The sequence below is a fragment of the Ammospiza caudacuta genome, chromosome 2 (genome assembly GCF_027887145.1).
Source record: "Ammospiza caudacuta isolate bAmmCau1 chromosome 2, bAmmCau1.pri, whole genome shotgun sequence".
Lineage (NCBI taxonomy): Eukaryota > Metazoa > Chordata > Aves > Passeriformes > Passerellidae > Ammospiza > Ammospiza caudacuta.
In genome coordinates this window covers 87,437,551-87,455,078 of record NC_080594.1, presented here as the reverse complement: position 1 = coordinate 87,455,078, position 17,528 = coordinate 87,437,551, and the positions used below count along the sequence as shown (strand labels likewise).

General features: G+C 36.5%; 1 protein-coding gene across 2 annotated transcripts in view; it reads right to left on the bottom strand.

Moving 5' to 3' along the window:
• Positions 1-17,528, bottom strand: part of PPP2R3B (protein phosphatase 2 regulatory subunit B''beta) — a 44,974-nt gene that overhangs the window by 15,329 nt on the left and 12,117 nt on the right. The window contains exons 1-2 of one of the 2 annotated variants that reach the window (XM_058824945.1): positions 14,821-15,027; positions 518-703 (exon numbers count right to left, since the gene is read on the bottom strand). In XM_058824945.1, coding sequence (XP_058680928.1) covers positions 518-703; positions 14,821-14,967 — 333 coding nt within the window. In that variant the 5' untranslated portion in view covers positions 14,968-15,027. Of the gene's footprint in view, positions 1-517; positions 704-14,820; positions 15,028-17,528 lie in introns of those variants that run through there. The other variant, XM_058824944.1, reaches the window with a different exon arrangement.

Genomic DNA, 17,528 nt, shown 5'->3' with positions numbered 1-17,528 from the left:
AAGTATTTGCTGCTTTCTAAGCTAAGTATTTTGTCACTCTGCCATAACTCTAAAGTAGCTCTTCAAGAATAACTTGAGAGCTATAATCTCAAGTTACCAAACCATCCTGTCTTTACCAGTGTCTTTGCAATGGAGGTTTAGCAGAATGAGAAAAAAAACTCCAACCTGTGTGAATATCTGAAAACAAAACATATATTAGGAGTGCTTTTGCCTTAACTCTCTTGGTCAATGTGGAATGGAGAACAACATACAATCTTGTTCTTTAGTATTTGGTTACTTATGCAGCAAAAAAAGTAGTTCAAGTTTTGTTTTAATGTTTTGTTTCTTTTTATAAGGTCATTTGATAGACAGCTAATGCAAAAACTTCCACATAACTATTATCAACGATGTAAAATATCATTAAATACTAATGTGTGGGAGATGGAAACACACAATACAAGAAAAGCAAGCACACAGAACTCATCTTTCCTTTCCACAGGAGTACAGTACAAAAAGAAAATGGCCAGCAAGTTCTCACCTTTGCAACCTTACCCATGTCTTCTAACGTTGCCCTCTCATTCGGAAATTCAGAAAAAGTTTTCTCAATTTTGGCAATCACAGCATCTATATTTACTTTTTCCTTAGGACATCCTCGAGGAAAGTAAAAAGTTGGAATGTTTTGACTATGTGGTGGTGGCAAAGTTTCTTCCTTCTTTGTTTGAACCTAAATAGATAAATACACATTTGACAGTCAAGTACCATGAAATCACACAGTCCTCCACAGATGACTTAAATCTCTTGGTATTCTATTTTTCAACACACCTTCAAAAAGATTTCAGATTGTAAATTGAATAAACTATTACAGAATACGGGCACATCAGAAAAATTGATGAGTATTTCCAAAAATGGTCATTTAGAAAAACTTCTAGGATGTTAAATATTTAATAAAAACAACTTCAATCTTCAACACATATCACATTTCAAGACTGATACATTGGACAGCTTCTTGGGGACACCTGAAATTACTCACATTGTATTATCTGTTTCAGGAAAAAACCTTTCAACCTCCATCTTAACAGATATTATGAAAGAATTTGCTTTTGAAATACTTCTAGTTTTACAGATTCAAGGTTTTGAAATAAATATAATAACTTTGTTACAAGCCACCAACCTATTTAATAAAGTTATGATGAAGATTTTGGGTTTTTCGCTGTAAAAAATTATAGATTTTATAAAGGTAGCAAACAATGCCTGCAGAGAGGTTTTTTTTAGGTAAAGTATATACCATGAGAGTTTAGAAAGCTGTTTCTCAAGAATTGTGATACACCACATCACTAAAAAAATCCCCCAGATGACCTGTAACAAGAGAAATTTATTTAAAAGCTTTCAAGTTCAGTAAAGAAGAATTTACCTAGTAGTCAGTTTCCAAAAGAATGCCAAATACGGCATAGAAGCAAAGATAATAGGTAAAGTAACAACAGAGTTAGGAAACAACTCAAACTTAGCAATTAAACCAAATTAAAGTCCTTATTCCCAATACTACTATTAAAATGTAAAAACATTGCTATAGGGTGACTTGTCCTAGTGATGAATGTGTTAAAGATTCTGCATCTAATCTCTCATTTTCAATCATAACAGGGGGAAAATAAGCTCAAAATCTCTCCAAAAACCCTAACCCTTGTTTTTACTCTTTATCACCTTTGCCAAAGTGCCTGTAAACATACCCAGCTCTTTTACCATAACTATAGTCCTTCCTTATGTGAGTGGAAGAACTAGGTGCTTATGGACAACAGATTTTAATTTGCAGAGTTCCACACCAGGACCCTTCACTGGAATGCTACATATGCAAAAAACCCCAAAACCAAAAAAACAAAAAAAACCCACAAACCCAAAGAAACTCTGAACTAACCTTTCCTTCCTCTCCTCTGCATTTGAGCCAGAATTCCTGTCCACAGCTGCAGAATTACCTTAACTATGTCACAAGATTTATTCCATAGAAGAAAATGTTACCTTGAATCTGTGACACCAGGAGTCAATGTCTATCACTTTCTATGAATACTGTTAAGTAACAACTTTTAATATCTTATCATTGGTTCACCAGTCCAGTTGATGAAGTAGTTTAAAATAAGAGTGCTATAGGGTATCAAAAATCCCTTCCAACTCCAGACTTCCAAAATTTTAGGAAGTCTAAAGACAGCAATGCTTTATTCTCTAGGTAAAATCACCACCAGCACTACAAATAATGTCTGTAACGGGGTGAACACCTTGTTTCATTCTACAAGCCCAGCTCTACCCATGAGCACTTTCCAAGAGCTCTTGCAATTACCCTATTTTCCCCATTTCCAAGAACTGCCTGGACTGACACAAGATTAGCTCAGCTGATCAGAGCATGTTGCTAATAACACCAAGGTCATGAGCTCAATCCCTGTACAGGTTGTTCATTTAAGAGCTGGATTTGATGATCCTTGTGGGTCCCTTCCAGTATTGCTCAGAATATTCTGTGATTCTGTGACAACCACTCCCATGTGAGCTGCTCAAATGGCCACAGAGCAGCAGGTGCTCCAGCTTTTCAGAGGTGCCCGATGAGGAATGCCTCATCCAAGAAAAGGGAAAGTGCAAATCACAGACTACTAACATTCCCTGAATGTTGCTGATGTCATGAGGATATCATCAGCAAATGTTGATATCATCAGCATTTTGAAGAAGCTTAGTACAAAGAAGCAAGGCATTTTCAAAATCCACAGCTAGGGAAATTTAGAGCCTCAGATAGAAAATTTCTTTTAAAAGCAAAGCTAGAAACAGAGGGAAGACTACACTGGAAAAGATCCCAGGAGAAAAAGAAAAGCTGTCATCAGAACCATTTGATCATTGGATACTATATTTTTTCAGAAACCACTAATTTAGATACCACAGTTACACAAGAAATGATTTCCATTGGTCCAGGTTATAAGCTGTTCTTAAATATAGATGGAAATCTCAATTCAGGATTTGTACTAAGACCTATCCAAGCACAAGTTATTTAAAAGAATTATAAGATAAGGGCTTTTTATTTATTTTTCATCTTATAGTCTGGAACACGTTCAAAACAAAGATTATAAGGAAGAAGTTCAGCAACCAATTCAGAACTTAAGACAAACATATAGTTGAAGAAAAATGATTTTTCTAAGATGAAAATGTTATATTGAAACATTTGAATTCAGCATGCTTACTGTAAAAATATGTAATATTTAACCTGTAAGACGGAATATTAATTCTAAGACCAAATACAGACTACAAATCTGTCCCAGCAAGACAAATTAACTCTCCCTATACTGAAAGATGTCTATTTTCACATGCTGGTTTCTCCAAGTTGACAAAAGAAGAAACTATAAAAAGGCTTCATTTGTATTAGCAAGTGTATGATCACAGTCATTTCTGCTAGAATTATTTGGTGCCTACATATAGGCATCTAGTGAGAATACCATCTAGGGCACGAAAAAAAATGCCCTTGAACATTCCTTGTGGCATCCAGCACAGCTCTCAGTCTGCATCTGCCACGTGGATGATCTGAGCATGCTAATGCTTCTTAAATGCCACCAGCAACTTGGAATGGGACAATTGAATTGTGCTGTTAATGTCAGTCAACACAGGAATAGGAACTGTACCAAAGAGAGAAGCACATTGTCCAAAACCATGAGCTCCAACTCATGCACTATAAAGTTGATATTACATCTCCTCCCTCTTCTCACCTTCCCAAGAAGGGCCAGAGATTCTCCTCTCAGTCTGAATAACCAAAAGGCTTCTTGTACAACTGAGGCTGCTCTGCTGTGTGTGCTCTAATGAAGGAATGTGTGATACTAAAAGGGCTCTAAAAATGTCACTATTTTCTGTTCAGGTGCTAGTTACTTCTGTAGAGGCACATATTGCATAGCTGATGAAGGAGTCAGTTCTGCTATTTCAGAACAATCTAAATGCACTAATTGCATGAGATTGGGCTGTTCTAAAATGAATTATAATTTTAACTGGGGAATTCCTGCATTAAAAATAAGAGCCAGAAGCCTACTAACATCCAGTCTTAGACTGGAAAATCTGCAGGAATAGTTCATTAATCTTTTTGCACAACTACTCCATTTCAGTGGTCAATTTAACATTTAGAAAGTGATCTACATTTTCCTGTTGTTTTAAGTTAAAACCTTTAAAACTTGTAACAGTAAGCTAAACTCAAAAAAAGAGACTTGCTTGGTCAGTGAAAATTTTCCCTGCAACTTGCTGAGAAAGAGTACCAACAACAGCATGCTTGGAAATAAGGAAAAGAGCTATATAAGCTTGTAAATAACTCAAACAGATGTGTGTTGAAGTGCCAGGACTGAAGGGAGCATTAAACTTTGCAATAAGTATATATGAAGTCCAGGATCTGTAAGTGTATTGCAAAGCTGCCACTGAAGTTTAGGTTTTATATAACAGATGGGAAGTGAGGATTCCTTGAAAACATCTTGTTTGCAGTAATGTAAATAAACTTCTGTAAGATTTGTCTGTTGGAGAATTCAAGAAAACCTTTAATACACAACCAGTTTTCATTCTTGAGAAACAGAATTGTAAAGACTGTCCATAGCTACCCAACACTTGCCTTGATTTTTACAGTGAAAGAAATGGAAATGGAAGTTGTTATCCCATTGAGGTCACTGTTCAAAGGGCAAAACTTCTAATATTAATTTTGCAACTTTCCAGATCCTTTTCCAATCCTTCTTTCAGAAGTTGTTTATATAAATGGCATAAATCAGTATTATAATTAAAATACAGTGACATATTAGTATATACCAGAGAACATGGATACACCATATTCCAAAGAGAGAAATTAATTCTTCAAGCTAGACAGTCTTCTTACATCTACCACCCGATGAGTGGCATCCAGCAGAGTTAACTTTGTTATAAGCAAAAAATAAAGACAGTGGAAATTTTAAAAGGGTGGGCTTTTCCTTCTCTCTTAATTGTAAGAGCTGATGCTATGATATAATCATTCAAGTACAGGATATATTGCTGAAATAACAAGGAAGGGAGGAATTGATCCCAGGTATTTTAATAATGTATGCTCAGTAATGTCTAGCTCTAACATTTGCATGTAGCAACTGCCAAAGCAGAAACACTGAGCCCCATGAAGGGGTTGAACATGTGGATTCAAATGCAAGTGAGTAAAACCTCACTTATAAAGGACTTGCTGGCAAAAGAAGCAAAGTACATATATTTGTGAATTTAATACTCTTTTAGACATTTCTGAGATTAAGACATGAACTTGGGTTGGAAGGGACATCTAGATCCAACCCTTCCTGCTGTGGGCAGGGGCGCCACCCACTAGATGAGGTTGCTCAGGGCCCCATTCAACCTGGTCTTAAACACTTCCAGGGATGGGGGATCCACAACTTCCCTGGGTTGCCTGTACCAAGGCCTCACCACTCTCATAGTAAAGAATTTTTCCTCTCTTTTTAGTTTAAAGCCATTCCCCCTCGTCCTATCACTATCTGGATTGAACTGATTGGTATTTACATTGTTTTGACAGGACTACAGAATAAGATAACTTCATTCAGAAATGTTGATTACACCAACATTTTTTCTTCCTGTTTCTCTGAAAAAAGCCCAACCTTAAACATTTAAAAATACTTACAGAATTTGCAGTCAGCTCTTGCTGTAGTATTTGACAGGAATTTCCATGATAATGATCATACTAGAGAAAAGTCATTGGAATGCATACAACAGGGTCAAAAAAGGACCCCAAAAATTCTACCTCACATTTACATCCAACTTTACATTAGGATTTTACTAACTGATGCACCACAATCTCCCCCCCCCAAAAAAAAGGCATTAAATATTGAAAATACTATAAAGAGATTTTTGCCTATCAAATAGATAAAATAGGCTGGTTCAATTCCTTAGTAATTTTCAACTAGGAATTTAGGAGGAAAAAAGGTCTGTTGCAATATTGCTTACAATGTGCAGTACATAAGTTAATCTAGTTCTTCAACAGATTAGGTCATCTAGTCTTATATATTCTACTTTATGCTAAACTTACCTGGATGAACCAAAGTGCATAATAAGCTAAGAGGATTTTCTGCAGAGATATGCAATTCAGACTTTTAAATCCTAATATCCATGCAACCACCCAACAATGAAAACAGATAACTGCATGAAGTTCCCTGACACAAAACAGAAAATGGAAGCCAACATGGAGATTCAAAGGGTAAAATTTTTTTAATGAGTCTTTATTAAATTCAGTGAGTTCTTAAGAATACAATGTGTGTTATGGCTGATCAGTTAAACAGTAATTGTGAATGTAATAAAAAGTTGTCAGTAAGCAGGCTCACAAGGAACACCTAACCAGCCTTCCCATCCCTCTGCTCTGTTATTGCTATCAATCTAAGTCTGACCAATAAAATCACAGAAATATTTCCTTTTAAGCTTATTATCTAATTGACTGCAAAGTGAAAGTCAACATTTCCCTCTGGATAAACAATTGACATTATCAGTAGTTTTATGGAATTTAAGTCTTGAAAATCTCACATAAGACTTGCACTACTATTATTTAGAAAAGGGTTCATTCTCATTTGGAGGAAAGACAACAGTTTTGAAAAACCTGTTCTAATATATAAAATACTTTAACATGCTGAAGCGCCTTCAAAAATCTGTTTCAGGATAGACAAAGTAAGGTTACTACCAGAACTTTCACCAGAAGAAGCCCAGAGAAACATGCCCTCTGTAACATAAGCTCTTTTGACCTTGTGGTAGACATTAACATTTAAAATTATTTGAGTTGAAGTGTGATGCTTTTATTGCTTTCTGTGTCATCCTCATTAGCATCTTTCCAGCCAAACTAATGAGATTTTTTTACTGCAAGAGTTCACTGATTGTACTACTTCCCATTCAGCTTGGTGTGCTAAACAGTATTTTCTCCTCTGTGAAAGATGATCCTTGGACAACTTAAAACTTTGAAAATTTCTGGGTTCTTCTTCCAGCCAAGTTCTATTATTCTAAAATGAAATTATTGCACTGAAAATCATCTTAAAAACACTAAGTTTATCTGAAATCTTAATAATGAACTTTACAGCATGGCATAAGCTATACCACAGCACACCTGCATCTTCCCCTTCCTCCACAGAATTTACTTGCTTCACTAGTGACATTGAAGCAATATGGTGAATTGCCTCAGGTCACCAAGACAGCTGAAGAGCAAAATTAAAACTCCTTATTTGTCTTCACCAAATCTCACTCAGTTGGTGCCACTTAGAAGCAACGTGGTTCTGCTGCTAACATAAGGAAGATCAGGGAGTACTGCAGCAGTATTGTTTAAAATCAGATTACATCAGGCTTAAAACCATGCTAAGATTGTGATTAATTTTGCATAACTTAGTCAGAAATATAAAACTGATCAAACCCTGAGATACCTACAGAGAATGAACCCATGCTAAACCAGTCATCAAGGTATATATGTAAAAGTCTTTCCTCTGGCAACAATCATTTTAGTCCCAGTTGTTTCCTTCTATCCTGGACTTCAGCTTGCTATCCTTCAGTGACTGTCTGGCAGCTGTTTTTAGATGGGCTATAGAGACTAATTTTATCATACATGCTTCTCTTTCTTTCCACAGTAAGAGATAAACATCCATTAATTTTAACCCTGCTGCAGTTTTACACCAGCTTACTTTTGCTGTTAGCCTTAACTCCGATGAATGAAAATTTCATTCATCCAGTCTGGTCTGTAGTCAATATTTGTGCTACATGGGGGGAAGGAAATGGAAAAATTAATACACTTTCCCATAAAATTCTAGCAATATACCATTAGAAGAAAAAAGGTACTTTAACCTACACTGTTTCCAATTTTATACATGAGACCCGAATTAAGGTCTGAGAGCATGGTTCAGCAAATCTCCCAAAGCAGCCTATGTTCCAGTTAGCAATCCTGTGTTCAGATTCTGACCAGAAAAATACGGTGGGACTCTCCTTCCTGCATCCAGTTTGTGCATTCATCTCAGTTTTAAATAAATGGACTATCACTCTCATCTCATTTATGCATATTCTTGGCCATTTACTCTCAAGTCTATTTCTGTAAAAAGGCATGTGGTAATCTGGTCTTGTGTTCAATGCAAATGTTAGCCCTCAATGATGAATTGACTTTACTCTAGAGATGAACCCGTACACGGCTCTGTCCCATTTTGGGATCACTGACATGTTACAGCATGTCAGTGCTGCAATTCCATAAACAAATTAGAAGAGATTCAGTGATTAGAGCAGACAGGAGTAACACAAGGAAGGATCCTAGGTAACAGTAAAAATGAAGCCTGAAGAAGACCCTAATTTCTGATTCTGAGGTAAGAAATGAAATGGGTTTTTTTAAGCTGTTTGCTATATGAAGATAATTTCTCCTCTTAGTTTAAGATAGCAGAGTAAGTAGTAGTACTCTTAATTTTGTGATAGCCTGTCCAGTTTGAAAAAAATGGTGTGTTAAGGGCCACCACGTGGATAAGTCTTGAAAATCTTCCTATAAGGCATAAAGAATTATGGTACAACTATCATTAACACTTTCCCCCTTTATTTAACCAAGCCAAATTGAAATAGCCAAAATGATCCCCAAGAAAAAGCCACTGAAGTGTCAGCACTGCAGCAGAGCATGGAAAACTCTGGACTATCTACACAAACCCATCTGGGAAAGCATATTCTAATGTAGGAAGAGACTGTAGGCAGTGGCATCCAGCAAAAGTTTCCACCTGAATCTATGAAATGCATTCCATACATACTATCTGGGGTATAGAATTTAAAACCACATTCAACTAAAAGCATTTGTGAATGGCCACCACAGGCAAGTCATATCACATATACACAAGAAAAGTAGCACTGGGAAACTTTCAAATGGTCAAAATCTGATTTTCACTTGTTAGTGAAGGCTGAGGTAAACGTATTTTTCTGCATGATACCTAACCATTATAGCACACACTTACCAATCTCCTCCCTTTCAGTAATATATATGCTGCACTAACATAAGTCTCACTCAAGTTCTTCTACAACTCTGATTTTGGAAATACTGAGATTCTCCCAATTTGCAGCTTGGTAGAGCTGACATAGGTAAATCATGCAGTCCTGCTGGGAACTGGAAGATGCTATTGCAAAAGCATTATTGCTGTAGAAACACCTCCAAATATGGCTGCATACTTTTTCTTTGTACAGCTACACAGAGCTTCAATATAAAAATATGGAGTATGAAGAACTTATTGATTTATTCAGAAAACACTTGGGTTTTCACAAACACAAAATGGAAGATGTAGAGTTACCTGTGCCCCCCAAAGGGGCACAAGACCATTCCACATTGCATCTACATCCATTGGTAACTTGCTTCATTTGCTGACAAAACTTTTACCAAATGCTTCTAGAGCGAGGTTTGCTCTGAGAATTTGCCATCACTGGTAATGATGCCACTTTTTATCCAGTGAAGATATTTTCTCTCTTTCATATGCCTTACTAATTTAAAAACGAAAAAGGGTACACATTATAAAATGAAAAAAAAACAGGAGTCTTCAGAAAAACCTACCCCACGAACCACAATTTCCTAAAATTTTCTAATTTTCTTTTACATTTCATAAGACAAAAGCAGTAGAAAAATTAGTCACTGATAGTATAACTGCTAGTGCCTGTGAGTTGTTGTCAAACAGGATACAGTTTATGAATTATGTCAAATTAAGTATCCTAATCACTAATATGTACTGTTAGTCATATAGTTGCAGCTTCCTCAGAAAATACTCTGATTGCAGATTAAATCAGTTCCTCTATTCCTTCCCAGTGTATTCTGTTCCCCAACTGTTTCTGGGGCACAATCTGGCAAGTTCCTCCTAGTACATGATTATTTTGATTGTACACAGCCAATGGACTGACAGGTACACCCGAGGCAATTCTAACATTTGTCTACAGCAAACAGCCCTTGTCAGGACAGGCCATCAGTTCAACATCAAAAGTAACACATACAGCTAAGACAGACATCCACTTAAACTCTGCAATAGCTTTTTATCCTTACATGTTTACAACAAGCAAGCTTCAATCACTAGGTGCAATTGACTTCAAGAAGAATCCTCTCAAACAAGAAATGTCACCAAGTTCAGCCTTGCTATAGAGCTGCAAAGTCAACAGCTGGAGCAAGTATCCTGTCACCTGCTTGTCTGCTGATGCCCTGAAAAATTCTCATTTGGACAATTGTGAAAACAATCTCATCTCCCTCTTGCCCTGCAAAAGTTAAAGGACATTGTATATGAAGATGTGCTGAACTGTTTCAGGCTTTTTAGGACTACCAATAGTCATACAACATCTACTATTAGTAGTGTTAGTTCAAATGGAGAAAAGAATAGGGAATGTTTTATTTCAAGAGAAAAAATAAGTACATCTGAACTCTTCAATGTATGAATTGCTGCATCACAAAACTTAGCTGCAGAGGGAACTGACATCTAGACTCTTAAACCATGAATGCAGGTAAGCTGTAACAAACTTTCACCATATTGGCTTTTCTATAGAAACAGTACACATATTCTGTAATAATAATTTAAAAAATAGATTTATGACCAGACATGAGCAGGTAAAGAAGCTGCTATCACAGGCAGCCAATACATTTTACGTTTGAACCAAGAGTCTCCATTACAGAAATGGCAAAAATCTACCAGCTTATTTACAGTTTCTTTTTAAGAGACTAGAGCTTAAAACCTGGCAATGCACTAGCAGTGAACAATTTATGGAAAACCTCATGTTAACTAGTAAGTCTCAGCGGGCAGCCTATATATTTTCATTCTGTTTTAAACGTTTGCACCTGCTCTGGAAAACTGGCATTATATCAGCAAGCTAACATCAAGTGTACCTATTAGCTACAGTCAGAATGAGATTTGTATTCCATCTCTGGCCCTCCCAGCAAACACTTGTGTTCTTTAATAAGGCATTTGTGCGCCTGATGTAAAAGTATTATGTAAAAATGAATATTGGGTCCTCTCCCTGCGGTGTTAAAAGGTCTACAAATTATGTTAAATTAGAAAACTGATGTTAACAGGAAAGCTGTCGTGCCTGAAGCCTCTAATTGTTACACAACCTTCTTCTGAGACTATAGCTGTAAACCCAACAGCCTCAATTAAATTTTTTGAAAGTAGTTTTGCCTCAGAAATGAGAATTATCTTCATGACTAAAAGAATCACTGTGTGCACTACATCACAAATATACACCAGCCCAGCACACATTAGTACCTACAGACTCCGTGTTCATTGCTTGAACATGCCACAAGCATTTATGCAGCATTTTGGCACCAAAGGAAGGTAAAAATGATCAAGAGGCACTAAAGTCTAAAGCCACTTCACTCAGAAGGCAAGCCAATCTCGTGAGACACTGCAGAAGCTGAAGAAATAGTTCTCATACAGCTGACATAAATAGCGTGTGTAAGCAGCATTTAGTATCATTAACAGGTGGTCATGAAATGAGTAGTTCTCCATTTTCACACTGAGTTGTGACGCATACAACTACACCAAGGGATCACCCAGTAGGCACAGCAGATAAAGATATAATTCATTAAAAGTATCAAAAAATATGCCAGCACAGGTCTGTCACTAACATTGAGAGGATTAATTAAAATCTTAGGGTAGATTTGTTTTAGCTCCTTTTAAAAAATTATATTCAGCATGAATTTATTTGATTTTTTAAAAGTCTAGTTTTAAAATTAGAACTCTGCAGTTTTGTAAGGCGATGTGGCCTCTAAATATCAAGAAATACCCATTTTCCAAGGTTTAGCTTACACTGAGTTAAATGTATAAGCATGTCAGTGTACACACATGTACTTTATTCTAATTATGTTTCAAACTTGAGGTATATTTTCCTCATATAGCATGCATAATGGTGCTGCTTATATTCCAGCTCTGACAGGTAGGGATGTCACCAGACACTGGTTAAAATACAGTGCTGAGCCTTTCAGCTCACATCTGTAAGGTGCCAGTACATTTGACAAGGTGAGAGTTTCTTCTTCCTCCAAAGTTTCAGATAAATTGACAAGCAAGGTGGACAAGCACAGCGACCCTTCAAGCGTTGCATTCCCAGCTCAATATATTCCATAGGCGTTAAGTACTTAAGAAAGACATTGTTTTTACAATTAACATCAGGGTAAGATGGAATGAAGTTTTACTTCATTTTAGCCAGAAATACCTACTAAGAAATTTAGCTCCCCAAGGTAACAGAGAATGTTTCAACAGTTGTGTATTGCTTCATCTTTCTTTTGAGAAATAGCTCTTTCCATAAAGCCCTACTTTGCTCAGGTTTTTTCAATTCTCATCCATAAATTAAAACTGAGGAACAGCCTATTCCACTTTCTAGAACAACCCACCTACTGGTGGTCTATTTAAAGATTTTCAAGAAACCTGATGTGCTATGCTCTAATGACCACCCCTTCTAAACCACAGGGGATTACCTACACAGATTATTTACTTACATGGCCCTATATGAAAAGCCACTGCCTTAGAATTCTTGGAACCTGTGGAAGACCAGTCAATCCAACCCACCTCAGAGCAGATTCTGAGCCACATGTTATTTCACCATTCAGCACCATTACTAATTTTTTATTTTAAGATGCTGGTTTTAATAGCACAAACCTCTTAACGAGAATATGTCATTTGTTTAACAAATTATAAAATTACAAGATTGTAGTAGAAATATGGAAGAATAGATTGCTTCCATTTCTGTTTGACTTTACCATTCTAATTTTACATCATATTCATGACCTGTTGTGTCTGAAAGCCTATACAGGGAAATAGGAGGTTGTAAATTCCAAAACCAACAAAGCTTGGCAACTGAAATGATAAAAATTTGTTTCAAGTTATTCTACAAAATCTCTAAGGAGTCTCTAATTTTAACATGAAATTTCTTCAATGATTACGTAGCTGATAAACACTATTATTTGAAAAACACCTAACCTATGAGGATAAATTGGAATTAACATAAAACAGCAGGTAAAAAATACGCATCTTCTATATCAACAGTTACTAGCACTCCTATTTAATTTTTTATGATACTTCCAAAAAGTTCTCCTTAACATCATGGGGTCAAAGCAAACCATCACCTAAAAAAGGAACTTAAGAGAAAATGCTTTCTATCAAATTGAGCAATGACAGACCTCATATTCTAGTTTTATATGTGTGTTAATTCTGTTTTGCTCAAAAAATTTTGTAATCTAATGAAGTAATTTATCATACATTATTCTACAGTTGCCATTTACCCAGGAAGTGCAAGACTGGTTAAAAAATGAAAAATACTTGCTCACTGTCTTCACTGCAAGTTTATAGCCAGCAGCATCCTAGAGCCCCTACAGATTAGACAAGCTGTTTTCTAAAGCAGTTAGTAGCTTGGAGCTATGCTGAACCATACTACACTGAGATGTTTTCTAGGTCAACATAAAAAGGCCCTGTAAAAGTACAAGTGATCCAACTATCGCTCGATGAAAGACAGATCAAGTTAAGGGGCACCACACAAGGTAATGCTGTGTTTGTTTACAACAGGATGCCATGACTAGACTGAACTTGCCTCCTCCTCTGAGGTGCCCAAATATTAACTGCTACCACTACTTTTGGGTAATTAAGATCATATTTTCTTTTCTTGCTATCTCTAATCAATGTACCTGTCTCCAGTTTAGCACTGAAGACACAAGTCAAAAATCCTTTAACTCACATGTCTATGCTGAATGGTGTAAATCAGCACAGTCAACACTGGCACTCTGCTTTGCACAAAGGAATAAACACTGTTTATAAAGATCACTTGAAACAAATTTTAAATAAACATATAGAAGATAGAAGTCCAATACATTTTTAGGGTCATAGGGCTCTATGTCCCTCTCTTGAAGGTCATCTGGAAGGGACACTAGTGCTCTGAACTCAAAATTAAGTAGCAGGCTATATTTAGAATAACTAACAATGCCAGAAATTCTAAGTTAATGTAATTTTTATTCAACTGCTAAACTTTCCTTAATTAAAAAAGGGTGAAAAAAATTCACAAATGCCTTCACTGACACACCTTTATTTTAGTACATGAATTAGAAGTGAGGGTGAAGTAAGGTCAAAGTGAATGCTTTCAGATATCACTGTATGTCTTAAAGGGTATTCAAAGAAATACCAAATTTCAGTTTCTCAAAAAAAGTTGTATGTTTTTTCTCACTCCAAAGGATAACAAATCTCTTTCAACATTGACTCTACAAGTAGTTTCCCTTCGGATTTTACTTTTCAAATATTTCTATTCTCAAGTTTAAGCACACTTGAAAATTGTAGCTTTAACTCACTGCTACAAAACAACAGCAGTACACATGTGAATCAAGCAGCAACAACTGATCTCATTCAAATAAAAAGTTCAAAATAAACAATCTAAAGGAATTCAGGATCACCAGGCAAGTATGCAAGCACTTTTAACCATATTATGTTTGAGCTAGTGAAGTTACAGCCTATTTCAGTATTTTTTATATGCCCAGTTCCGATAAGAGGAAAATTAAATCCCCCAGAGAAATGTATGTAGATTGCAATTATACAGATTAAGGAAAAGAGTCTTTAAAAGCCTAATAGCATTAAATGTACCAACTTTGCACTGCATATACCTCTGTGCAAACATTGTACTTGAGCTGTGGTATGTGCTTCAGCAAACTCTCATCTTTTCTTTGCACAAAACCCCCACCACAGTCCTTTAAAACACAGAAGAAATCATCATATATGGAACAGACTATCAAAACTCTGCTAGCTGAGTGACAGCTTCCAAGCATTGCCTGCAGTTTGAGTGGTTATAAAGGTACAATTGACAACAATAACTTAATTGTATGAGAACAGAAAGACAAACCTGAACCTGCTGAAAAGCTTTCAGTCTCTTCTTGAATCTAGAAGGTAAAACAAAATCACATCCTCGAGCTAGCAGTGCCAACTCCTTTCTTAGATCGGGATCTTGCCGCAAAGAAATCTCCTTTATCCTCATGCTTTCGGATTTCATATAATGTCTCTGTGTGCCAGTCCAGGCACTCAAGTCCCAGTAAATAGCAGAGCTGTTGTATTATCTCTCAGTGCCGCTTAAAGCAGCAGCTGCACCCGACTTCTGGGATATTATAAGAGTCAGCTCAACTTCGCCCGCTCCATACATTAAAGGGAACTTGGCTGGAATTGCAAAAACAGATTGGGAAGTCACTTTGGGGGCCTGCCCTTTCATCCAGGCATTCCAAAGTCTAAATGGGACATTATGGAAAATGAAAACCGTATTTGGAGGAGCATCTATAAAAGCAGCTTCCAATTTTAAAAAAGGCAAGCTCTACAGGAATGCAGAGAGGCCAGCCGTGTTATTTTCTAGCTTCCTCCTCCTCCCATCCCCCTCAGCTTTCCCTTCTGTCACAAAACACTCACTGTCTAGCTTCAATGAAGAACCTCACCGAAGGATAAGGCTTATTACACAGCAATTAATTCCTTTTAAACTATTTTGTTCTTTAGTAGGAACCCTATTACACTGGGACAATGAAGGCAATGGCAAAGAGCTTCAGACAGGCTTTCAGAATGGCTCACATAATCAATAAATAGATATAGACTGATGTAAAAAAAACCTCAGTTACTGTATTTCAAGAATCTAAAAATTTAAATGTTAAGATGGAAAACCATAGCAGAAATGAAGTTAATGTTACCACACTGAAACACTGCTTTAAATAATTTTTTACCAAAAGGTTACATTAGAAATATAAATGATGTCACAAAATTTGAAAAAATTGACAGGATACTTTTTTGCCTAAGTAGCTTTATAAACATTAACGTCCACATGCTAGATTGCATACCTGTCACATTTCACTAGCATTAGACTCCACTACCACTCTATTTTCAGTGTACTGAATCTCAAATATATTTTATGGGGGTGGTGAGGCCAAATTTTAATACACATCAATATTCTTCATGGAAACAGAAATCTGATAAGCTTTGTGAAAATTCAAGTGACCTTCAGTTCCTTCTCCTTTGCAGTTTTAGGTACAATAACTTATAACTAGTGGAGTTTTCACATTTTAAATGGATATACCTTTATCATAGCAATCTTTAGTTATTTTGATGGATTTGTTTTTTTTCAAATATCACCATTACAATTACGAGTACAGTAACTCTTATTATTCCAGGCTGTGAACATTGTTAGCACCTCCAAATTCTCTAAAGATAGAGATGTTGGCTATTTATTATCAACATAATTGTCATGCACAAGTTTAGTTACAAACAGCATAAAATGAAAGACCTTGCCAAACCTACTCAGTTTTCATCCCTCCTACTTTAAATAAGGCCATTTTCCTGATTACACAAAATGTACACAGCCCAAAACAACTCTTTCACCACTATGTCAGAGATTTCTTTTACTGAATGGCACTATTTTACTCCCATACAATCTTTAGCCATATTTATCCATTCATAGCCATTCTATATGTAACACTGCATTAAAATCCCACAGTAAATATTCCTGTTCAATTAAGAAAACTATGAAAAAGTGCTAGTGAAACATGATTTGTCTTAACTGGATTTTTTTTTAGTTTATGACACACTGTTAGAAAGTAAATAATGACAAAACACCTGCTTTCTTGGTTTTAATTTAGTATCCAGTCCAGTCCCTGCCTCCCACTTCTCTACTGCAGCTCGTTATGAAGATATTTATTTCTTTTGGAAGCGGGAGAACAAGAAAGGAATTGACAAGGCAAGAGTCAGACATGTTGTGGTTGGCATGACCAGACTATCCAACTGCATTGAGCAAATTTGGCTGTCACTCACTGTCTTTTAGGAAGACTAAATCAACTAACCTGGGATAAATCTTGGCCACAGGGAAGTCAACAAAAAACTGGGCATGCAGTACACAACAGCAGCGTGCCTGGAACTTGAGATGAAGCACTGAGGTGTTAGAGTAGGAGAGGAATCCTATTCTGGCAACAGATAACCATTCCAGACCAAAATGTGGAAGGTCAGGAAGGTTGTATTGCAAGGCAGATTGTGTTTCAGGTTAGGCAGAACAGCCCTTATTTGAGGTAAGGAAAGGCATCTTCTCACCTAAATTGCTATTTTCATTCCTTTCAACCAGGTGATGCATTCCCATTTGCTGCTACATGCACAGTCTCATTTGATGTGGCTGTGCTATGTCATTAAGGTGATGGATTGTCACACTGAGAGCTAACCTAAAAGAGTGAAGTGCCAGTCTGTAACCTAAAAGGCCTGGAGCTCCTGAACCTGCTGAAGGAGCCTCAGTAACAAAGAAATGTTCTGAACTCCATTTTTGAAGGAGGTGTGTATTTCCCTCCTTTATTCAAACAGAACTCAGAACCCATCATAACTTAGCCAGCAAACCAGGTTCAGTGTTTTGAATATTCTGCATTGCTTTCTCGTAATATTACTTCACTGCTCCAAGTCAATCCCATTGTTAGTCTCATATGTTTTAGCACTATGGTTTCCAACCTAGTGGCCATTTATATACCTGGGTATTTGTTGTTCACAGGTTGCAATTTGTTGTTCCAGAGATTGCAACTGGCTACTAATCACATAATTTTCACC